Raw genomic sequence first — 26,341 nt, 5'->3', positions numbered from 1 at the left:
ATGCCTGGTAGCATCTTTCTTACCATTTCAATTCATGCTCAGTGACATATATAAAGCAGATTGAATTCACATGTCTCATAAGGAAAGCTTTTTGCAGTTCCAATTCTCCCAGAAAGAAAATGATAATAAGAATATAGCTTACACTTGATCTAATACGTAGTTTCTTTTAGGACAAACCATGTAACCTCAAATTAAGGTAATAATTTCAGGTTATTGTGAAGTTCAATGACTTATAGCCCCTGATGGTCTATAAAACTCTGTATATCTGGTAGAAGGTAATGACTTGGGTTTATAGAACCTTTTCATTCTGCAGTATCAAATGTGATCATGTCTATTTCTAAACTTGAAAAAAAATATTTTAATGTAGACAAAAACCACAACTGTTGATATAATTCTCGAATTGAAATTGATTAAATAATGAAGCTTCAATATTAGAATTGATAGGTACTAAAATCAATTTTTATGTGATTTGTTATATTTATAATATAAATTATTATAACTCATCATGGTGATGTCTTTGTCTAAAATTTTATCAACTTGTTTGTTACTAGTTGAGATTTCTGTTACTGTTTTTGTTTGTTGAGCTTAGTTGGCTTCTATGTTACTTTCCTATTTAATTTGGTGTTCTCTGAATGTATTTTAGGAGGTGTTGTGCGACTTCAGGATCTATGGTCTGGGCCAGTGAGTTGACATGGCAGCACTATGGAATGTGGATATGGCTGCCAGGGCTCCTGGAAATGTGGGGGTAGGCAGAGGCTGCACTCCCCCGCCCCCCCTTGGAAAAGACATTGGAGTTCTCAGTCTGGGCACCAGACTACCTGCAATTATTTGAAGTTTGATGCCTCTGCAGAGATTACTGAAGTGGAGTTGAGTCATTAGTATGGTTGCAGCTTTGGGGTATGGGTATGGCTACTGAGGCTTTGGTAGGGCAGGTACTTGGCCTGCCTCCTTTCTAAGGTGCCCAAGAATTTTCAGCTGTGGGGACCTATGTGTCCATGAATTTTAGCTGCTTGACTTGAAGCTCCTAAGAGATTTAGTAGTGAATTTGTAGAGGAGGGCCTGTGGGTGAGTCAACATGGTGGTGGCTCTGGGAGGTGGGCATGGTTGTGGGGGTGAAGAGAGGGGGGTTCTAGGAGTATGGGGGCAAGGCCCCATTGGAGAAGGTTTGTGTTACCTTTTGTTTGTCTCAAGAAGCCTTTGTTTTATATAAAAATCAGATTATAATTTTCAAGGATGAAGCAATCTTGGCTGGAAGTTTTGATATTTTAGTAATGGGAATGTCATTTTACTACTTTTTACCTATAGATTTTGTGCTGAAGTGTCAAATAAAAGTCTGAGAGGTGTCTCTCTTTATTACTTTTCTTCCCTAACAGTATTTCATATTATTTAAGTAATTGAATTTTGATAATTTATTACTAATTTGTCCTGGTGTAGGTATTTATACATTCAGAAATTTGTACTGTTATCTCGTCTATTGGTAGTATTTTGTTTAGGTTCGTGATTTCTCAGTTGTTATTCTTCAAGTATGATTATTGCTCCTTTCTCTCTACCTACTGAAATTATTTCCAGTGTTCATATGTTTACCTTTGTTATGGAGTGTGATGATTCTCATAAATTTTATTTATTTTTCCTAAATCTTGTTTTTTATCTTATCTTCCATTTGGTCATTATGGTTGCCACCGGATTGGAAATGGCACTGTATCTTCAGCTCTTGTCTCCCAAAAGAAAGAATTTAAAGCTGGAGTGACTGTACAGTAGGCAGGGTGCTTGCCTTTCATGTGGCTGACCCAGATTCTATCCCTATCCCTGGTACCTCATATAATCCACTGAGGTGGATTAATTTTAATATAAATATTAATCACTCCTCCAGGAATGATCCCTGAGCATAGTGCCAGGATTAAGCCCTGAGCACGACTGGAAAAGAAGGAAAGAATTGTCAGGAGCCTCTGGATATGGAAGAGTTTATCACATAGTGAAAGTAAAATACAGTGAATTCTAAAACTTGTGTATTCGACGAGTTGGAGCAATAGCACAGCAGTAGGGTGGTTGCCTTTCACTTAGCTGACCCGTGTTCGGTTCCTCCACCCCTCACGGAGAGCCCGACAAGCTACTGAGAGTATCTCACCCTCATGGCAGAGCCTGGGATGAGAGTGACAGTGTTTGTGACTAACCTGAGTGAGCTCCACCAGGATGTGCTGGATGTGAGCTTTTACTTTAGTTCCCTTTTTTGTTCTCACTTTGGGGCATTCACTGAATTTTTCTCTTATTGCCTTGTTTCACCCCTGCATGGTTTTTATGATTTCTTGTCATTACACACTGACGTTTGGATATTTTTCAGACATACCAACAGTGGGAACTTCCACTGGGCAAGCATTAAATATTGTTATTCTGCTCCTCAAAAATATATTATTATTTCTCATATCCTCTTCCCCACTTAGCCTCTTAAATTGCCTTGGATGGAAGGAAGGAGAGAGATAAAATAATAGGTCATCTGAGGCTACTTATGCCCAGGGATTCTTTTTACCTGAAGCTTATCATGCCCAAGACATTTGGCCCCAAATTGTGAACAATAAATACACTGAAAAGGCACTTGCAGTATATAGGGCTCCTGCTTCTGTTGTCAGTGGTCTCTTGGTTTCTGCAAGATTACTTTCTTAACTATGATAAGCCACCAGCTTTAACAGGAGTTTAAGATGGTTGCTATCACCTAAATAAAACTGTTTATCTCATTCCAACTTCTGTCTATTGAATATTGGTCTTTACACAGCAAGAGTTATTTTAGGATCCTGGGTGGACCCTCTTAATTACATGTCTCTCCCTTATTGTTCATGTCTAATTGTTTATCACTTCTAATACTATGATTTTACCTTTCATGTTATAGTTTAGGTAATATTATGATAATAGTGTTAAATTTTATGGTTTTCATTTATAAAGTTACTGTGCCTTCACCTCCATCAAATTTCCAAAGACCTTGACCACTATTTTTATGTCACTTCTAGTTTCCTCTTCCTTTGCTCCACCTCTCCTTAAATTTATTATTAACCTCATTTATGCAACCAAAGGCCAAGTATTTGTAATCATTTGATTCTCTCTAGTCCCTTTTTTTATATACCACATATGAAAATCTGGTGTTTGTTATTTTACTTATGACATTTTAATTTAGTGTGATGCCTTCCACTTTCATCCAAGTTGCAGCAAACTTCAAGATTTAATCTTTCCTCATCATTTTGTAATAGTCCATTCTGTATTTACCAAAGTTTATTAATTCATTTTATTGTATATTGAGGTGTTTCTATATCAAACTATTGTACTTAATGCTTCAATATATTGGTGAACAGAATATTTCAATATAATAGGTGTGCATATATTGTTTTGAGGCAATGCTTTTTGTGTTCTTAGAATAATTTCAGTAATAAAATTTAAGTTAATGGCAAAATATTTGTGTATATAGATAGTGAGGTTCAATATTATCAGGTTATTACTTCTTTACAATCAAGTTGTCAATTCTTCACAACTAGATATATAATAAAAATAGAAGTCACAAATTATTTTCAGTCCAAGATAGAGGTCCTCACAAAAATTAACTTGAGATAGATCATAAGCCTGAGGGTATAAGTCTATAAAACCCCTAGAAAAAAACATAGGAAATAATCTATGTGGCATTGTTCTTGGCAGTGGCTTACATCAGTGTAATAAAATAGTAATCTGTGAAGGAAAACATTGATAAATTTGACTTCATTAAAATAAAACTTCTCTTCTGAGAAAGACATTGGAAGAAATTCAAAAGCCAATTTAAAATGAGCAAAAATACTTTCAAAACTTGTGAAGAACCGTTATCCAAAAATTCAAGGAAATGTTAAAATGAAACAATAAGAGAATAAATAATTTAATATAAAATTGGAAGCATAAATCTCAACTATCAATAGCTTTTAAAATCATGGTTCTTTAGTTAAAAACAGTACTATGGTTAAAGCAAAAATAATAGCATTACATTCATTGGAGGACTACAGAACTAAAATACTTAGAATAACAGAAAAAGAAAAATTAGAAAAAGATATAAATTGATTCACTATAGTGAAAGATTTATAGGTGATAAATAACTGAAAAGAAGCTCAATGTCAGACAACTAAGGATGAGTGTGTATTATATCTGAGATCTGAATGACATGAAAAGTATAAGTGTATATTAAATTTAAGATACTAAGCTGAAAGCCCTATTACTAAGGTAAAACTGAAAGCCTCTGACTGGGCATTGAGGCATCTATACTCTTGGGTTTGTTAGAGTTCAAGTGCCTCTTCGCGTCTTTTCATTTTTGCATCCACTAGCTCAGAGCTCATTGGTCATATTTTCCTAACTTACTTAGCTTTATTTTGCTCCTGCATATCAATATGCAGGCAAACCTCAAGGGTTTTTGAAGGTTTCTGAGCTCTTTTTTGAACTTCTTTTCTTTTTGGACCTTACTTGCTACTTATAGCTCCATCAACACTTCTTAACTTCATTTTTTTATATTTTAAATGAATGTGACTAGTGTAAGTGATACGAAGGACCAGATACCTTGGTCCTCACTTAAAACCACTGGTCAAGTGATGTCACTTAGAACCTTTGGTCAATCACTTGAGTAGGTGACCCTGGGTATCTTTGAGTAACACTTGGTAGACCTGGAAAAAAAAGCAGTGAAGTTTATTATTGTGGGGTGTTTATTTGTTGTTATCTGTGGATATCAGATAAAGCAACTAAAGTAATTCTACACCTGAGATAAAAATATATCTCAGTCAACAGTTGATAGCTTATAGATACTATTTGAATTTGTGTGCTTTAGAAATTAGTATGCTTTAGAAATTCAAATCAGTATAAATTTCAGATTGGAAACTTACATGAACACAGTGCAAGAAAAATAGATAATAAAAACATTAGCAAATTGGTGCATACTACTTAATATATGCAGGGTCTGCCTCAGCTGCTGTTTGGGAATATCCACTCAGATGATTTTTCAGCAAAATTTTTTGCGTGATTTAATTTATATCTATGAAATTCTTGTTTATATATAATGAATACTTTTAAAAATCAAAAGTAATAGCTTCTATTTTAAGTAATAGGATTTCTTCACTAGCCACTTTTTCAGCAGTTCACTTTGTACCCCATAAATTTCCTGGAGAATCTTTATGAAATGACCCTTTTACTAACCTTGGCATAGGGAGAAAGGAATGAACGCCCTGCACTCCCTCCCAAGTAACAAAGGCTGAAAAAGGATTATAAATAAAACCTAATTTCTTACAAATCTCTTGGCCTCTCTCTAAATTTTCTTAATTATTGAATTTGGTGATCAACTAAGAGTCACTAATTTCTTTCTAGTTATCTCTTCTGAAGTATTTGCTAACTTGGTCTATAGTGCCTTACTTTAGAACGTAAGGCTCAATCCCCTGTGTATTTTGTGTGCCTGTGTGTCTTTGTGTGTGTGTGTGCATGTGTGTGAAAACTTCCAATTTTAAAATATTAGAAACCATTCATTTGTAAAATTCTTTGAGATATTGTGATTTACATGTTAAAGGTAGTTCCAAACATTCATCATTTCAACACCACACCCACAACCAGGATACCCATTTCCCTCTGCATAGGTCCCAAATATACCTTCCATTCTACTGCTCCACCCTGTAGGCTAAGTTCTAAGTTCTCCAGTTCTTTTGATTTTACCTATTTGTTTCTCCCTTATTGTGTGTCGTTAGGTCCCACAGAACAAGTGGACTTTGGATACAGATTGACAGCTGCTTCATGAGGCTGACAGGGCCTGCACCATTTAGGGGCTCATAGCAACCTTTCATTAGTTCCAAATCACTCAGGAACTTCCCTGGGTGACAGGAGTGGGTAAAGAGAAAACAGTAGATTTCTTTCTAGAGGCTGATACCTCTTTCCTCCTCATTCACCTAAGACCCCCAGGGAACTTCCTCTGGCAACATATTAAATTAATTAATGTGTGGCAAGTTAATTTTTGTATTTTATTCAGGATATGTCTCCAGTATTTATATTCTTATCTGATTATGCTGTTAGGGTAATGTTGGTCTGGTGAACTGAGTTTCAAGGTTAAGACTAGGAAAAATTAGCATCAATTCATCAGTATATTTTTCATTGAACTAATAAAGCATCTTCTCCTTAGTTTTTCTTTGTTGTGAAGATTTGATCATTGCTTTAACATTCTTTTATTCATTATTGTTTTTGAAATTACAATATTGTTAAAATTTATGGCATTATTCACAAAATTACTGTGTTCCCCCATCTTCACAATGATCAAAACTTTTCCACCCTTTTCATCCTTTGAAGTTTGATTTCTAGGAAAAGCACGGGTTATAACACTTGCAAAAGTACCAAAAACTGCAGATTTCATACTTGTAGATAACTCTAGTTCTCTTAAGGTCAAGACGAAGTTTGATATATAGTGACATAGCTGATATGAAATAAAGTTACCTTAATAATAGTATGTATTTTAATGCACTGGACAGATTAATGATCAATAGAGCCTGAAAAAGTTGATTGCAGTCATTTCCCACAATTTTTGCTAATTCTCCATTCTTTGAAATTGCTAAAGTCAAATAGACTCTGTAGCAGATTTAGGTATTTTTAAGTATGAAAGTACATTCTTAAACTTGCCTGCTTTTTTCCCTTCAGTCTGTTATCAGTAACAAGTTCATTAATAGACAATAAGTTCCCTGAATGAAGGATTTCTCAGGAGAGGTGAGAAATGGAACTTTTAGTACATTCTTAGTCATATTTGATCCTCTGAAACTGCCAGTGTCATTCCCAACATCCTAAAACCTAAGTATTTAGGAATTGAGGCCTAATTTTCCATACTTATATATAGCTAGAACCTATGGATAGGAAAAGTTAAAATGGGCAGACTTTGCTATTTTATTTTTCAGGGTCTCCTTAATTTCTCTCTTGAAGGGATTTTTGCCCCTTCTGGTTTCCAGTATTTGCTATGATGTCTATGGTGAGGAACTTAAAGTAAAATTTAAGTAATCCCTTCAAATTTGCAAGAAGGGACACCACCCCATGGCAAGAAAACCCTAAAAGTTACAAGAGGGAATACCATACCAAGCTCTGGAAAGTGTTCCTAAAAGTTGTCAAAGATATTGGATTAGACATCTCCATCAACAATCTCTGCTGCACCCCAAGAATCCCTGGGGTTTGAATTGATCTTGGTAATGGCCACAGCTGCATATTGAAACTAAACCACGGTGTTGTGACTTTGGAAGACCTTGCTTCTGGATCAGGAGAAGAAAACTCTGCCTTGCTAATTCATGGCATCTTTCTGCCAGTCTTTAGTTTTTTAGACCTGAGGCTGTGGCACTGGCCTAATTAACATCTCAATTCCTTCCCGATAATCTCCCTAGTCACATTCCTTTATTGTACTGAGAGGAGAGAGAGATATAAAGGAAGGTTTCTATCCTGGGGCTTGACATCATGCCAGAGTCTCCCAGAATCTTTCACTAGTGGGTTTCCTCATGTCCCTCCCACAGTGGTTGGTGGCACAAGAGACATACAAGGGAAAAGGTGCCTCCTCAAAAAGGCAAAACTTTCACAGAGAGGTTACACAGTACAATCTTCCCATTCAAGATTTTTCCTAAAGAGCATACCTCCACAGGAGATTTTCACTATTACCCCCTTCCTCTGGAAGTTCTTCACTACATCATTCCTTTGTGGTTGCCAGTTAATAATGCCTGTGATGTTCCTGGATGATTTATGTAAAGGGGGAGAAGAGAAGTTGCAACCTGGAGAAGGAAATCTGCCATCTCTGCCACCCATGGACCAATGGGCTGGGAAATCTAGGACTGATGGGGTTGTGGTGAGCATTTACTCCTTGTAGGAAAGGAAAGTCAGTTCTTAACTTTACCACCAAGCCTTTCAGGTCCATTACCTTTGCCTCTTAGAAGAAAATTTTAAGAGAAGAGGTTTTATTTGAAGGTTTTGAGGAAGAGAGTGGGGGGAGGGGGAGAGAGAGAGAGAGAGAGAGAGAGGAGAGAGACAATCGACTTTTCTAGAGTGGAGACAGAGACCCACTACCACTACATATTCCAGGTTTAAATATGAAAAAGTACACATCTCAAGGTGCAAGATGTGTGTGACACATGTGCTTGGGCACCACATGTGTGTGGAAGTGTTTTTTGTAAAATTATTTTTAGTTTTTTTTGTTTCTTCATTTCTTAACTAGCATTTCTGTGACTCATTTTCACATATGCTTTTTGTGCACTTTCAGTTCTTTTTTATTGTATGTGTAGTTGTCATGAGATCTACAAAAAATTTATAGATGTGATTGTTTGTTTTAAGGTATAACAAATTTCAATGAATAAAAACTAAATGTTTACTTATCCAGCCTCATTTTATAGTATTTTTGTCACACTTACCATATTTTTATTGGGTTAGAGAGGACAGGGGTTAAGACATTTGTCTTGCATTGACCAACAATTTCAGTCCCCAGTACCATTGAGCATTTTCAGGAGTGATCTTTGAGTACAGAACCAAGATTAAGCCCTAAGCAGCATTAGATGTGTCCCCAAATCCAAACCAAAACAAAACATGTAATTGAAGTGCAACATTGCATTATAATTTTTTTTATGTTTCGGGCACATCATTTCAAATTAACATTATATATGAAACATTTGCCCTTAAAGTCTAATTCTGCCATGCTCTAATTTTTATTATATCTGTCCTCCTACTGACTTTAACTTCCTTTTTCTTAATCGTTTTTTTCCCCCTTGGGTCACACCCGGCAATGCACAGGGGATACTCTTTTCCCTGTACTCAGGAATTACTCCTGGTGGTGCTCAAGGGACCATATGGGATGCTGGGGATTGAACCCAGGTCAGCCGTGTGCAAGGCAAACACCCTATCTGCCTTACTATCACTCCAGCCCAATCTTTTTTTAAAGTATAAATTTAGACTTTTTTGTCTTTCCTTATGTTTCCAATACTATACCTGCATTGCTGTAGATTTTCTTTATAGAACCATTCTTGCTGCATTTTGTGAGTCCTGAAGTAGCTTTTTTGTTTTCATATCATCCAGATACATTGAAATTTCTCTTAATTTTATTATTGAAAAAATAGCTTGTGTATAACATGCTATTTACTATCTGTGATATTATTTTGTGATACTTCCCCTTTCTTTTTGTTGATTTATTTTTTTCTTACCCTTATGATGCATTTTTAAATATTATTTCAGTCCCCATAAATTTGTTTTATGTTCCAACAATTGTTATATTTTTAAAAATGTTTAGTGAGCACTTGAAAATAATTTGTATTCTGTTGTTCGTCCTACTGATATTTATTTGTCAAGGGCGGAAGAGTTAGTATAGCAAGTACAGCAAGTAAGGTGCTTGCCTTGCATACACCAATGCAGATTCAATCCCCAGCACTCCATATGGTCTCTGAGTCCTGCCAGGAGTAATCCCTGAACACAGAGATCAGAATAAGCTCTGAACACCTCCAGGTATGGCCAAAAGCCAAAAATATACATTTATATATATGTTAAATCCATGTCATCTAATTTTCCACTTAAGTCTACTATTTTCTTGTTTATTTCTATCTGAATGCTCTTCCATTGCTGTGAGGTAATAAAATCTTCTATTATTGTTTTCATATCAATATATGTCTTTAGGTCTGTTACTGTGACTCTTATTTGCATTTAATGACACTATTTTAGTTTTTGTAGTTAAGTCTATAATCAGGAAGTCAAGCTTTCTCAAAACAAAAGCAAAGCATCAGTTACTACAGAAATTATTTTTTTTTTACTCATTGGTATCAGTATAGCATGTTAGAATCCTTGACTTTAATTATTTAAGACTCGGGAGACCTGGTGTTGATTGTTATTGCCAACATGAGAGTGGTGCAGCAGTCCTGCAACTCCAATTCTTGATAAATGAGGTAAGAACTCACTCTTTCTTTCTCTATTCATTAATGTATTTTATTACAATTTATTATAATTCCGTGCTTTTAACTGCTGAAGCATGGTTATGTATACAATGTTAGTCATAATCACAATTTCCATAAAACATTATAGTCCTATATATCAGTTTATTAAACTTTAAAAGAAAAAAACTTCAAAACAAAACAAACTAGGATATCTTGTTATTTGCAGTTGAATTGTTTTTTTAAAACATTTTTTTTCTTTTTGGGTCACACCTGGCGATGCTCAGGGGTTACTCCTGGCTTTGCACTCAGGAATCACCCCTGGCGGTGCTCAGGGGACCATATGGGATGCTGGGAATCAAACCCGGGTCGGCCGCATGCAAGGCAAATGCCGTGCTATTGCTCCAGCCCCTAAACTTCTAAAATCTTTTTAATGCTTTACTGACTAATAAGCTTGACTTTTACACAACTCTTTCTTCTCCTTAAAGTTTGTAATTTAGAGTTAACTTCGTGTTTGGTTTTCATTTCTCATGAAATAATCTTTTTACCTATTCACCTATGGAATCATTTATGGGTACATATCTATCCATATATTTGCTGATATAATTTTACAGTAGTATTAATGTATTGAAAGCTACCATGAAAATAGGCTGCTTACTCATCATTCATTTTGTAGAACTAGTAAAAAGACCTCACTAAAGACAAAGTATATAGAATTCTCTATAGGATTGCAGATCCTTCATTAGTTGGTGCCTCTAAGGTCTTCTAGACTCTGATTTTTAAAATGAATTCTTGTGTCTTCTAGAACTCGTTTATGCTAAATAAGTTTTTGTAAAAAAAAGTATTTTAAGGTTTTTCACGATCAAATTCTGGCATTTAGGAAATTGAATCAGTGTCTTGAGACCCACATACAACACCCCGAAAAAATGAATTACAATTGATTATTTTCTTATAACATGAATAATGATTTTCTATTTAATGTCTTCATATCTTTGTGTGTAGATCTCTATATAAGAGTTTATCACACAAACATGAGTAAAATTATTCATGAACTTCATATCAGAGTTACCTGAGGCATAGAAAATCTTTGATATTGTTAAATGTCCACTCTTTAAACTTCTTTACATAAAACATTTTTTAGAAGATGGTAAGATGCTCCTTACTGAGAATTCTAACATATTTTATCGTTCAGGCATACTTACTGTTGAGTCTGAAAATGATAGTAGAAGGGGAAGAAGAAATATTTAAAAACGATTTTATAATAATTATGTTTTGACATCTTAAGTGATGACATTTTTGTTTTGTTTGAATGTGGGAGGTGGTGTTGGGCACACCCAGCTGTGCTCAGGGCTTACACCTGGCTCTTAGCTCAGGGATCATTCCTTGCAGTGCTCAGGGGACTTTCTGAGGTGCCAGGAGGCAAATGCCTTTACCCACTATACTCTCTTCAACCTCTTGACAATCTTTTTGAACTTTCAGTGTTTCTGTGCAACTCCTAGTCAAAAATTCAGTTATTTAATTTGGTTTTGATTAACACACAAAAGCCCTAGATTAATAAATCATTTACTAAATGTCTTCTTTTTCTTTTAGGGTGCTTTGGTTAGTGCAAGTTCAGATGATACACTTCATTTGTGGAACCTCAAACAAAAAAGGCCAGCTATTCTTCATTCTCTTAAATTCAACCGAGAACGGTAAGAATTTATGAATTAGTTTCTCAGTGTATACAAGTTTATTTCCTGATCAAACTTCAGATTAATATTTGGAATATTTTACCCCATAATATTAATACTACTAATAACTTACTGTTTATGATTACTTTTATAATACTTAACTATAATACTTGAAGAGTGAAAATACAAGAGTTAAAAATTTTTTTTTCTGATCCAGTTCCAGGTAACTTGTGGAAGTTTTCCTCCCTTAACCATGTGGAAGATTTCCTCCCATAATCTTAATTATAAACAACAATAATTTATTGTTTATACTTACTTTTAAAATATTATATCTTTTCTATGGAAATACATTAGATTCTGTCATCTTCTAATGGAGAACTATTAATGTCTTTGTTCTCAGAGATATAAACGAAAACTTTAGCAATGATGTATTCTGTTTTCTTGGCCAAGTTGCTGAAAACCCAGACCTAAAATTTTTTTTTTAATTTATTTATTTTTAATTAGAGAATCACCGTGAGGGTACAGTTACAGATTTATACACTTTTGTGCTTATACTTCCCTCATACAAAGTTTGGGAACCCATCCCTTCACCAGTGCCCATTCTCCACCACCCGTAAACCCAGTGTCCCTCCCACCCTCCCCAATCCCATCCCCCCCCCACCCCACCCTGCCACTGTGGCAAGGCATTCCCTTCTGTTTTCTCTCTCTAATTAGCTGTTGTGGTTTGCAATAAAGGTGTTGAGTGGCCGCTGTGCTCAGTCTCTAGCCCTCATTCAGCCCGCAACTCCCTTCCCCCACATGGCCTTCGACTACAATGTAGTTGGTGATCCCTTCTCTGAGTTGACCTTTCCCCGGAACGTGAGGCCAGCCTCGAAGCCATGGAGTCAACCTCCTGGTACTTATTTCTACAGTTCTTGGGTGTTAGTCTCCCACTCTGTTATTCTATATACCATAGATGAGTGCAATCTTTCTATGTCTGTCTCTCTCTTTCTGACTCATTTCACTCAGCATGAAACTTTTCATGCCCATCCACTTAACTACAAAATTCTTGACCTCCTTTTTTCTAACAGCTGCATAGTATTCCATTGTATAGATGTACCAAAGTTTCCTCAACCAGTCATCCGTTCTGGGGCATTCGGGTTTTTTCCAGATTCTGGCTATTGTAAACAGTGCTGCGATGAACATACATGTGCAGATGTTGTTTCGATTGTACTTTTTTGCCTCTCTGGGATATATTCCCAGCAGTGGTATTGCTGGGTCAAATGGGAATTCAATATCTAATTTTTTGAGAGTCGTCCAAATTGTTTTCCAGAAGGGCTGAACCAGTCGGCATTCCCACCAGCAGTGAAGAAGGGTCCCTTTCTCCCCACATCCTCTCCAACAGCGGTTGCTTTTGTTCTTTTGGATGTGTGCTAGTCTCTGTGGTGTGAGGTGGTATCTCATGGTTGTTTTGATCTGCATCTCTCTGATGATTAGTGATGTAGAGCACTTTTTCATGTGCCTTTTGGCCATTCGTATTTCTTCCTTGGTAAAGTTTCTGTTCATTTCTTTGCCCCATTTTTTGATAGGGTTGGATGTTTTCTTCTTGTAGAGCTCAACCAGTGCTTTATATACCATTGATATCAACCCCTTATCTGATGGGTATTGTGTAAATATCCTTTCCCATTCTGTGGATAGTCTTTGTATTCTGGTCACTGTATCTCTTGCGGTGCAGAAGCTTTTTAGTTTAATGTAGTCCCATTTGTTGATCTCTGTTTTTACTAGATTGCTTAGCTCCGTGTCACCTTTGAAGATACCTTTATCTTCAATATCGTGGAGGGTTTCGCCGACCTTGTCTTCAATGTACCTTATGGTTTGTGGTCTAATGTTGAGGTCTTTAATCCATTTTGATCTGACTTTGGTGCATGGTGTCAGGTCAAGGTCTAAACCCATTTTTTTGCATGTGGTTGTCCAGTTGTGCCAGCACCATTTGTTAAAGAGGCTTTCCTTGCTCCACTTCACATCTCTTGCTCCCTTATCAAAGATTAGATGGTCATACATTTGGGGTTGTGTGTAGGGATATTCCACCCTGTTCCATTGGTCTACGGCTCTGCCTTTGTTCCAGTACCATGCTGTTTTAATTGTTACTGCTTTGTAGTAAAGTTTGAGGTTGGGGATGGTGATGCCTCCCATCATCTTTTTCCCAAGAATTGTTTTAGCTATCCTTGGACGTTTGTTATTCCATATGAATTTTAGGATTGCTTGATCCATTTCTTTGAAGAATGTCATGGGTATATTTATAGGGATCGCATTGAATCTGTATAATGCTTTAGGGAGTATTGCCATTTTGACAACATTGATTCTCCCTATCCACGAGCAGGGTATATGTTTCCATTTCCTCATGTCCTCTTTGATTTCATGGAGTAGCGTTATGTAGTTTTCTTTGTAAAGGTCTTTTACTTCCTTGGTTAAGCTGATTCCGAGGTACCTGATTTTCTGGGGCACAATTGTGAATGGGATTGCTTTTTTCATGTCCCTTTCCTCTGCCTCATTGTTTGCATATATGAAGGCCATGGATTTTTGGGTATTGATTTTGTAGCCTGCAACTTTACTGTATAAGTCTATTGTTTCTAAGAGTTTCTTAGTAGAGGTTTTAGGCTTCTCTAGATATAGTATCATGTCGCCAGACCTAAAATTTTTAAATCAAGTAAACATGAAATTATTTCTATTTCTTAACAATTTCACTAAAATATTTTAGTGTTAAAATAAATACTATAAAATGTAAACAATGGTTTAGCAATTCTGTACATCAAAGATTAATATTTCATGAATGAAAATTTGACCAGAATTCAGAATCTTCCACTTTAGAATGGAATATAAGATAAGAAATAGAAAATTTTATGTCAACTTAATGTGATTTGGAATGTAGGAAAGTTGATAGATTTAATAAAGTAATTTTCATAGGTTAGTAAATGTTATTTAAAATGTTATTTAAAAATGGGAATGCTAAAATATAGGGGCATATAATCATTGCTAAGAATTCAAAATAGTGTTAATTTTATTTTATTGAATGGTACTGAAACATAATCATTGCTTTATGGGCAAAGCTTAATGAAGTAAACCCTGTTTTTGTTGATCTTACTTTTAAATGGTAGTAAGAAATTATTGCTTTATAAGTAAAGGTCAATGAAGTAAACCCATTTTATACTTGTGATTCTAAAAAAAATTCTAAAAAAAATGTGATTCTATGCTATTCTTTTCTACCCTGATGTTTTTTCTTTTACTTCTCATTATACATGCACTATTTAAATCATTAGTTGATTGTTAATACTATGAACTCTATTTAAAAGATTATTATGAGTACCATTCCATGAGCATAATGCCGCCAATATTTTAAAATTCACCATCATTAAAAATTTATTATGTTAAGTATATTTTGGAGGAGAGAATACATTTTAGTTATTTGTTATTACTAGTAGGTCTTCTTTAGATTTTATTCTATTTTATCTTAAATTTTAAAATATGCAATATAACAGAAATCTTAGGCTATTAAGAAATTCAAATCCAGGAAGTTCTTATATTATTTCTATTTCTTTACTACATTGATAAAAATATTACCGATTCACATATTGCCATATTGGTTTTACCTATTTCTCTGCATGTGAGAGTTTGTTTCAGTAGTTTGAGATAGGGTCTTATACATTACTATTATTATTATTATTATTTTATTATTATTATTATTATTATTTGCTTTTTGGGTCACACCCGGCTATGCTCAGAGGTTACTCCTGGCTCTGCACTCAGGAATTACTCTTGGCGGTGCTCGGGGGACCATATGGGATGCTGGGAATCGAACCCGGGTCAGTTGCGTGCAAGGCAAATGCTCTACCCACTGTACTATTTCTCCAGCTAGGGTCTTATACTTTAATGTAAACAGACAGAATTCTTCTTTCTCTCTTGGATGCAATTGAAGTGTTGAAGAAAATGTTCTGGTCCCTTGATTTTGGCTTTTGGGCAACACCCAACATTGCTCAGGGCTTACTCCTGACGCTGTGTTCTGGGACCACTCCTGGTGGGACCGGGGGATCATATGGGGTGCCTGATATCCAACCTAGATCAGCTGTATGCAAGGTAAATGCTCTACCTGCTGTACTATTGCTCTGACTCCATGTTTTGGTCTTTTGTATGATTTTTTCACTCCCTCCCTGGGGTAGAAAGTATTGATAGCAGTGATTTCCAATTATAACTCAGTAATTTCAATTCAGATGGATTTAAGTGGTAGCATCATAGAAGAGCAAACTTATTGACTTTAAACAAATCAGAGAGGACTTTGCAAAATTTCATGTTTACTTCATTTCCCCCTTCCCTTTGTTGTTACAATGACCATTGTTTGCATACTCTTGGTAATAGTACTTGCGTGTTTCAGTTGTGTTTCTGGGGAGGGAGGGTTCATATATTAGTTGTGTTGGTCACACACTTGGTTGTGGCACTCATGAAGGTTGAATACTTCATTGTGGTATTTGTAAAAATATTTTTTCAGTGCACCAGACTTGGCACACTTTGTATTGATGCCAGGGATCTCAATCAGCAGAACCATTGCAACGATACAGCATGTGCTAAGGATGGTCTCATGCCTGTTCTCAACCGCTTGAGTTATCACTAGATCACCAAGCATTGCCTATTTTAATGCTTACCAAAATGTGATAATTATATTTTTTGAGAAAACCTCATTATTAGAGATCTGGGAATAATTGTTAAACGTTTTGAGTTGAAAACAGTCATTATCACATTTATTGTGGAGAAAGAATTATTTTTAAATACATGGTGTATGGGAAGCTTAAGTTTACAAAGGAAATTTGTGGAAACCAAAACTTCTTAAATTAGGCATTCATATTTCTAAATATACTTAAATCCTTATGACACATATATGTATATGTACATGTGTTTGTATGGTAAATTAATTTTAGAGTCTTAGTGACAGCACACTTTCCATTTTAAATATTTATTGAAGTAACATTGGTTTACAAACTACTTACATCTTTTGTTAACATAATGTTACCGTACCTCACCCACCACTCGAATACCAATGTTACTTCACCACAATATGTTCAAGTCCTTGTTACTCTTGTAGCAAGTACACTTTCTCCTTATATTGCAGAATTCCTTATAAGTTCTGGGGTCAAAGTTCAAAGGTTTGATCTTAGTCACATATTCTTTATTCCGTTTATTTTTTATAATAGCATATGAATGAGGTCATCCAATATTTGTCTTTCTCATCAGACTTATTTTTCTTAGTGTGACACCATCCAATTACAAACATGTAGCAGAAGGTAAGCTTTCATCAGTTCTTATACTAAGTAGTATTCGATTGGGTATATATACAATTTTGTTATACATTCATCCTTTGTTGAACTCTTGGGTTGTTTTTTATCTTGACTATTGCAAGTAGAGCTGCAATGAATATAGGTATGCATATATCTTTTGTGAATTAGTGTTTTTGTATTCTTTAGATAATAGATACCTACCTATATATAAATATAGGTTGCATAGTAGATATGTATATATATATATATATATATGGATTTTTGCCTTGTATTTATCTTTATTCGTGGCCGACCTGTGTTCAATTCCTGCATCCCTCTCGGAGAGCCTGGCATGGAGCCCGCACGGCAGAGCCTGGCAAGCTACCTGTGTGTATTGGATATGCCAAAAACAGTAACAATAAGTCTCTCAATAAGAGACATTACTGGTGCCCACTGAGCAATGGGATGACAGTGACAGTGATTTATCTTTATTATTTTATTTTATTTTTAGCCTTTTTTTTTAAAAAAAAAAGGCTCTGCAGTTTTCAATGGAGGCTTAATCAATTTATATTCCCACTACCACTGTATGAAGGCTTCTTTTTTGTACTTTGTGCAATCACTATGTGACTAGGAATCCTATGGCTCTCTCCCCCTGCCTGCGTTTGGTAGCCTCGCACTACTTCCTCACCTAGGACAGCCAATGCCATGGGCGGATGAAGGAGGAAACGAGGGCAAGGCTGGTTGGTGATCAGTTGCCATTTATTCCATTCTCCTCACGTGCCTGTTCCAGTCTCAATAAGCCCCTTATTCCCATTTCTTCCTGTTTTCCTTGTTCGTCTCTCTGTGCTCACACTCACAGAGACTCCATGGTCTCTCCCAAGTCTTTCCCCAACTCCCGCATTTTGGGTAGCAACCACTCACCCGAGGTCTAGTAGCACAACCAGCATATCAAAGCCCTTCCTGATCACCTGCAGCCAGGGAATCAGGGTCAAGGGCAAAATGCCACTTAGGGGTATTTCTCCTTTCCTTAGTCCAATAACTTGATTAACATCTTAATTGACATCTTAATTCTACTTCTTAATATTAGTTATTTTGTATGGACACAGTAAAAGATACATTAAGCTTATAGGGTGGCTCTCGCTACAGATATCAGACTAAGTGCTCAGGCCAGATGAATCTTTCCTGACCCTAGCGGGTCTAAATCTAGTTATTACTTTTTGGATCATGACAGAATTTGTCCATGACCATGCTCTTAACTTATAGTTAAGTTTTATGGCACTTCGGCCAAGCCCATTTCCATACCAGGGTAGCTCAGAGCTTGCCATCTAGTCCATCTAGACTAGGGTCCATCTAGTCCCTCGTCGGGACCCTGCTTTTGGGGTGCTAGGAAGTAAGGGCAACTGAGGCTTAAGTCGAGAAAAACAGATGCCCAGAAGTGAACATAATTTAGAGTCAATTAACCCCCAAGTTACAAAAGCATAGCATTAACTGTCTTCCTGAGTCCATACAAAAAAGGATATTGCTCTGAATTAACTATGCAAAGGGCTTAAAGAGAAGAGAAAAGCAATATTTACAAGTTAACAGAGTCTGATTAGGAGGTAAAGGTGATTGGTTGGGGAAGCAGAGCACAAAGGTTACAAATAAACACAGAGATGGGAGCACTGTGATGGAAGTAACCCAATAAACCTAAACTCCCTGTGGCAAGTCAGAAAGGTCAAACTAATGTTATCCTACAGTAATTACCTGCCAACCTTTGTTGTTTCTGGTACTTTTACATAGATCAGTCCCACAATTCTGAGGTGATATTTTAATATATTTTCTTTGTTTAAGTGCATATTCATTTATTGTCCCAATATTTTGATGAGGTTGTCTTGTGTTATTTCTGTATTTGAATATGAATTCTTTGTCAGTTACATGTTGTACAAATGTTTTCCCCCTTTCTGTAGAGTTTCTTTATTGTTTTAGTGGTAGTTTCTTTAACTGTGCAGTATTTTTTTAATAAAAAAATTGTTATAATCCCATTTGTGTGTTTTTGTTTTCCAGTGTAGTTGAGTCATTGAAGATATCACTGAAACCAGTATCATAAAGTGTTTTACCTTTTTTATTCAGTATATCTTTTCAGGACTAACATCTAAGACTTTAATGTATTTTGAGTTAACTTGTTAACTTTGTGTGTGATGTGAGATAATTATCTAGTTTCATTCTCTTGTGTGTGCCTATTCAGTTTATCTAATACCTTTCACTGAAGAGACTTTGCTTTCTTTGTTTTATGCTTATAGTTCTAGCATCATAAATTAACTAATTAGTTATGTAGGTGAGAATTTATTTCTGAACTTTAAATTCCTTTGCATTTCATCTGTGTGCCTGCCTTTACTCTAATACCATTTGATTACTGTAGCTTTGAAATATAATTCAGTGAGAGACCATGAGGCCTCCTATCTTCTTTTTTTTCAAGATTTATATTTTAAAACTAAGCATAGGTTTTAATTTTTTTTCAGTAGGTCACCATAGTTTATCAAGATGCTCATAATAAGACTTGGTGCATGCAGTATTCCAACATGAATCCCACACCAGAGTAACCTTCTCTCCACCAGTATCCCTAGGTTCCCTCCCATCTCCCATCTTGCTTCTTTGGCAGGCAGATTTTTGAGTTTACCTATTGTAGTTAGGGTCTCCTGCTTGCAGTGCTGTTTGCTCTGTGTTTTAGGTACATGCATATATCACTGGTGTACTTGGGGTCTTTGGCTTCTGCCCAGGTTGCCTCCCATTTATCTCTTATTCTTCTTAGTCAAATTCTTTCCTTCCCTGTGCTCTTCATTTCTATATATAGTCTAGAGTAATCTAGGGATCTCCCATTTGATACTTTGAATACTTTGAATTTCTTATTCTGTTTTCTATATGCCACAGATTACTACAGATAAGTGAGATATTCTGATATTTAACACTTTTTCTGACTTCATATAACATATCTTTCAGTTTCATCAAAGCTTCTACAAAGTGCATCATTTCATCATTACTTGAAGCTGTATCTTAATGTATATATACACATACCTTTGATTGTCCTCTCATGTATCACTGAACATGTAGATTATTTCCTACATGCTCAGTGATAGATGTAATTTTGTGAAGAGCTGTAATAAATAACTATGCACATATGTCCTTTTGTTTTCGAATGTTTTGTATCTTGTGGATAGATATCAAGAAATGGAATTGCTGGTTCAGATGGCAGCTCTGGTTTTACTTTTCTGAAAAGCTTCATATTGATTTTCAAAAGGTTGAACCAGATGTCAACCCCATGAGCAATGGATGAGAGTTTCTTTGTCATCATATCCCTGCAATAAAGATACTTTCTGGGTTTGATATATACACATATACAAAGACACACAGAGACACACACAGACACATATACACACATATATATGTATATATATTACACACAGACACATACATATACATGTATATATATATTTATTCTTCTTACTGATATGAGATGATATCTCATTGTTGTTTTGGCTTGGATTTCCCTGATAATAAATGAGATTGAGTATATGCCTATTGGCTCTCAGTCTATCTTCGGAGAAGTGGCTGTTCATTTCCTCTACCCACTTTTTTCATAGTTAATTATTTTGTAATTTGTGGTGATGATTTTTGTGACTGCTTTATATATTTTGGATATTAACCCTTTATGTGATGCATTGAATCAAAATATTCTCTTCCATTCAATTGGGTATCTTTTAGTGTTAGCTGGTATTTCTTTTGACATGCAGATCTTTTAAGATTTTAAAAGATTTCTTTGGTGATTTCACACTCTTCGTGATTCTTCATAGATTTAATAATTTTCTTTGTTTTGTTTCATAGCATTTTGATAGGGATTGCACTGAAGCTGTATAATGCATTTATTAGAAATGTTATTTGAGCAATTTTGTTATTCCCATCATTTAGCATAAACATTTTTTCCATTTTCTCTTTTTCTATTTCTTTTAACAGTGATTTATGTTTTTCCATGTACAAATCTTTTAACTCCTTTGTTGATTCCTAGGTACTTATATCTTTATAAGGCAATTGTAAATGGGTTTGTTTTCTTTTTTTTCTTTGTTTTTGTTTTTGTTGTTGTTGTTATTTTGGTCATACCCAGTGATACTCAGGGATCACTACAGGCAGGCTTGGGGATCATATGGGATGCAAAGGGTTGAACCTCGGGTAGCATTTGCAACATAAGTGCTTTATGCATTATACTGTCACTCCAGCTCCAAGTAGGTTTGTTTTCTTGCTTTTTTTTAATCTTCTAATTTGTTGTTTCATATAGAAATTCAGAGATTTTTATATGTTGATATTGTAGATTGTTACTTTACTGTATTTATCTACTGTTTTGAAAAAAAAACTTGAGTAAGGTTTTCTGTGAAAACTGTTGTATATATATATATATATATATATATACACATATACACATATATTGGCAGAGTCTGGCAAGCTACCCGTGGTGTACTTGATATGCCAAAAACAGCAACAATAATGGTCCTCATTCCCCTGACCCTGAAAGAGTCCCCAATATGCCATCGGGCTACACTAGCACACGACAGGGACTAATGGAGACATTACTGACTCCTGCTTGAGCAAATCGATGAACAACAGGATGACAGCATTACAGTGATACAGTGATACACATATGTGTGTTTATATGTATATAAATGTATATATATATTCAAGATGGTTTCTGGGTTTGTTGTACACATATGTATTCAAGGAAATATACATATATTCAAGTACACATATATACGCACTTTATTGATGAACTTATCTATATTTTTCTTTTATTGTTTTTAGTTTTTGGATCACACTGTACTGTTGTGGAATTGCTCCTGGGAGTACTTAATGGGCGGGGGACAGCCATGCAGTGCCAGGGATCAAGCTGGGTGTAGTGCATGTAAAACATAGCCTCAGCATATTGATCTCTTCTCTAGTCCCTTTATATTGAAATTAACATTTCCATGTGAATCTTTTTTTCTCTTTTATTAAATCACCATGAAACACACAGTTGCAGAGCTGTTCATGACAGGGTTCAGTCATACAATATTCCAATAGCCATCCCGTCACCAGTGTATATTTTCCACCATCCCTGACCCAGTTTCCCTCCTGCCCTCCACCCCACTCTGCCTCTATGGCAGGCACATTCTCTCTCTCTTCCTCTCTCTCTCTCCCTCTCTAAGGTTATCATGTGTATAATTTACCTCCTTTTGCCACTCAGTTTTGTCCAGAGTGATCATTGTAATAATGAAAACTTCTGTTTTCTAATTCTAAAACTGTGCTTTCCGCCCCTGCCCTCCGTCCCTTTGTGGCAAGCTTCCTACTATGTACTAGTTTTCCTGGCCTTCATTTCTGCTATCTTTGGGTATTATTCTCATACTGTTATTTTTTATACTCTGCAAATGAGGAGTATGATTCTATGTCTGTCTCTCTCCCTCTGATTAGTTTCACTCAAAATGATATTCTCTGTGTGTATGCATGTATAAGCAAATATCATGGGTTTATTTTTCCTAATAGCTGTTTAATATTTTTCTGTGATCCACTTGTCTATTCTCAGGAACTGGGGAGTACAGATGCCTGTTCTGCATTATGTTTTAGGGCCCATTGGGTGTATTTCTAGGAGTGATAATGCTGGGTCAATGTGAAATTGCTGGAAACTCATTTTCTATTTTTTTGAGGAATACTCATATTGTTTTCTTAAAAGATTGGACCAATCAACATTTCCACCAGAAATAAATAAGTCTCTTTTTACCCACATCTGCACTAGCATTGGTTTTTCTTGTTCTTTTTGATGTGTGCCAGTTTCTAGTATGAGATAAAATCTTAGTGTTTGATTTGCATCTCTCTGATTATCAGTGATGTATGGAATTGTTCAAGTGCCTTTTGGACATTTGTATTCTTCTTTGAGTAAGTTTCTATTTATTTCTTATCGCTATTTTTTGATGTGATTGTATTGAGTCTGCCAGTGCCTTATGTATCTAGTATATTAACCCTATATTAGATAAGTGTTGATAAATAATTTATCCCATTCTGTGGACTGTCTCTGTATTTTGATCACCATTTCTTTTGAGCGATAGCACAGCGGGTAGGGCATTTGCCTTGCATGAAGCCAACATGGGTTCGATTTTTCTGTCCCTCATGGAAAACTCGACAAGCTACTGAGAGTATCCCGCCTGCACAGCAGAGCCTGACAAGCTACCTGTGGCGTATTCAATATGCCGAAAACAGTAACCATAAGTATCACAATGGAGATGTTACTGGTGCCCACTCGAGCAAATCGATGAACAACGGGATGACAGTGCTACAGTGCTAATCCTCCTAATCCATGAGCAGGGGATGTGTTTCCATTTCCTCGTGTCCTCTTTTATTTCTTGAAATAATGTTTCATGATTTTCTTTGTACAGGTCTTTCACCTCTTTAGTTTAATTGACTCCTAGGTACTTGATTTTCTGAGGCAGAATTGTGAATGGGATTTTAAAAAATATCTTTCTTCTCTTTCATTACATGTGTATAGGAAAGCCATGGACTTTTGCACACTGATTTTGTAGACTGCCACCTTATTATACACATCTATTGTTTCTATGAGTGTTTTTATAGAATCTTTAGGATTTTCTAAATATGGTATTATGTCATCTACAAATAGAGCTTTACTTTTTTCTTTCCTATCTGGATGCCCTTTGTATCATTTTATTGCCTAACTGCTATTACAACTACTTTCAGTTCCATTATTGAAAAGAATTGGTGAGAGTGGGCAACCTTGTCTTATTTTAGAGGAAAGGCTTTTATTTTTTTCCCTGTTAAATATAATGCTTGCTGTGGGCTTGTGGTAAATGGCTTTGACTATACTGAGGAAAGTTTCTTCAACTCCCATTTTCTTGAGAGTTTTTTCATGAATAGGTGCTGGATCTTGTCAAATGCTTTTCCTGCATCAATTGATATGATTCTATAGTTTTTTTCTTTTATTGGTATGGTGTGTTATGTTGATTGACATATGTATTGTATACCATTTGTGCATCCCCAGGATGAATCCTACTTGATCATGATGTATGATCTTTTTGATGAATTTTTGGATCCTATTTACTAGTGTTTGGTTGAAGATATTTGCATCTGTATTCATCAGGGATATCAGCCTATAATTTTTCTCTCTTTATTTTTTTGCATGGTGTCTTTGTATGTTTTTGGTATTAGGGTCATGTTTGCTTCATAGAAACTGTTTCTTCACTTTCCTGGAAAAATTTGAAGTAGAGTCTCTTCAAAAGTTTGAAGAAATTCAATTGTGCATCCATCTGGGCCTGGACTTTTGTTTTGGGGAAGACTTTTGATTACCATTTTAATTTCCTTGATAGTGACATAGATCTGTTAGAGTATTCTATATCTTCTTGATTTATCCTTGAGGGGTTCTAGGAATCCACGAATTTATCCATTTTTTTCTAGGTCCTCTTGTTTTGTGGCATAAAGATTCTCAAAGTAATCTCTGATGATACTTTGAATTTCTTTGTTTTTTTTTTAACATTCCCCACTTTGATTTCTGGTTTGGTTTATTAGGGTTCTTTCTCTCTTTATTTGCTAGTGGCTTATTGGTCATGTTTATTTTTTCAAAGCACAAGCTCTTGGTTTTATTGTCTTTTGATTGTTTTTTTGGAGTCTAGTTCATAGTAATTTCTACTCAAAGTTAGTTATTTCCTCCCTTCTGCCAGATTTGGGCTCCTTTTGTTAGTCATTTTCCAAAACCATAAGCTGTAAAGTCAAGTCATTTATGTTGGCCCTTTTACCCCCCTTCCTAATGAATACTTTAAAAGCTGTAAACTTTCCTTTCAAAACTGTTTTTCCTGTGTCCCCCAAGTTCAGGTAGCTCATGTCCTCATTCTCATTTGTTTCCACGAATCTTCTGATTTCCTCTCTGACCTGGTTGTTCATAAGTAAACTGTTTAATTTCCAGGTGTTTGATTTGATTCTCTGTTTTTTTGTGCCATTAACTTTATTTTCAGTGCATAATGGTCTGAGATGATAATTGATACAATTTCTATCCTCTTGATTTTATCCATTTAAAACTTAACTAGTGCTTACATTTTATTCATCTTGCATGTTGTCTGTATAATATCAATGAACTTGAACTTTTAGTCATAATTTTTATTTTGTCTAGTAAATCTGTATTTATTTTCAGATCTAAGTCTGATTATATTATTGAATTGTCTCTCTTCAGACTTTTCTCGTCAGGCCTCCTAGTATGACATGATTTTTTTGTTGATAACTGGATTTATGTATTGTGCAGTAGATATTGATGTAGGTATCCTTGACTGTGAGAGTTTGTTAACCCAACAAATAGTTACACAATATATTATCTTCTCTATAGGTGAATTTGTCAAAGGATTCAAATTTTCTTGTGTCATTGATTTTTGGTTTCTTTAAGACATTCTTTAAGACAAAGGTATATTTTTTTCATTTTGGGTCACACCCAGTGATTCTCAGGGGTTACTCCTGGCTTTGCACTCAGGAATTACTCCTGGCAGCGCTTGGGGGACCATATGGGATGTCTGGGATCGAACCCGGGTCGGCCGTGGCAAGGCAGACGCCCTACCTGCTGTGCTATCGCTCTGGCCCCCAACAAAGATATTTTTGGTTTGTAGTTTGTCCAAAAACTTCACTTCCCTTCTTGGTTCAAAGGTAATTGTTTTTCAGTTTTTGAGGTTTTTCTCTTGTATTTTGATTCTACTAGCTTTTGTTGGGAGGGAGATGAAGTAGGTTTCCCAAGTGGTCCTAAGGTGGTGGGGGATTCTTTGCCAATCAGGCTGGTTGTTAAATGCGAGCATCCAAGGATTCATTGCTACTCAATTCCTGATATGCTGGGATTACAGAATCATCCCTGTGGTGGTTGGTGCATTCAGGGTGTCAGCAAGCAGTTCATGGGGCTCTCTGAGGTGCACCCAGTGATGCTCAAAAGACATTGTGGTGCTAGGGACATAATAATTTTTGGAAGCAAGCAGTGCTTATATGTGCTGTTTGTTTCGCCCCTAACATTATTTGTTGACCTTCTTTGACTTAATAGCCTTTTGCATCTGTCAAATATAACTTGAGCTCATCAATAGGTTTATTTTTCTATTCTCTATTTTTTTCTATTGTGTTTTCTATTTTCTTTCATTGATCTATATGACTATTCCTCTATTCATACTATAGTCTTAATCACTTTACCTGTATATTAGAACTTAAAATTTGCTTGACTGATCCTCCCCCTTTGTTCTTGTTTATTTTAGTTAGTTTAGTTTTGTTTTGGTTTTTTGGGGGTAACATTCCTGGATGGGGGGGGGGACCATATCTGTTTACTATAGTTGAATCCCTGGTCAACTGTGGTATGAGGCAAACACCATACCCACTGTTCTCTCGATCTACTTCCCTGCCTCATTTTTGTTCACAATTACGTTAGCTATTCTAGTTTCTTTACCATTCCAAATAAATTTCAGACTATGCATGT

At 35.7% G+C, this 26,341-nt stretch overlaps 1 protein-coding gene across 12 annotated transcripts in view; it reads left to right on the top strand.

Moving 5' to 3' along the window:
* The window catches only part of STXBP5L (syntaxin binding protein 5L), a 313,192-nt gene that overhangs the window by 41,216 nt on the left and 245,635 nt on the right, over positions 1 to 26,341 (top strand). For all 12 annotated transcript variants that reach the window (XM_055125555.1, XM_055125554.1, XM_055125553.1 and 9 more), the window contains exons 4-5: positions 9,830 to 9,911; positions 11,487 to 11,587. In XM_055125555.1, coding sequence (XP_054981530.1) covers positions 9,830 to 9,911; positions 11,487 to 11,587 — 183 coding nt within the window. The remainder of the gene's footprint in view (positions 1 to 9,829; positions 9,912 to 11,486; positions 11,588 to 26,341) is intronic.

The sequence above is a fragment of the Sorex araneus genome, chromosome 2 (assembly GCF_027595985.1).
Source record: "Sorex araneus isolate mSorAra2 chromosome 2, mSorAra2.pri, whole genome shotgun sequence".
NCBI classification, from domain to species: Eukaryota; Metazoa; Chordata; class Mammalia; order Eulipotyphla; family Soricidae; genus Sorex; species Sorex araneus.
The sequence above is the reverse complement of the archived record's forward strand: the minus strand, read 5'-3'. Positions and strand labels throughout refer to the sequence as shown.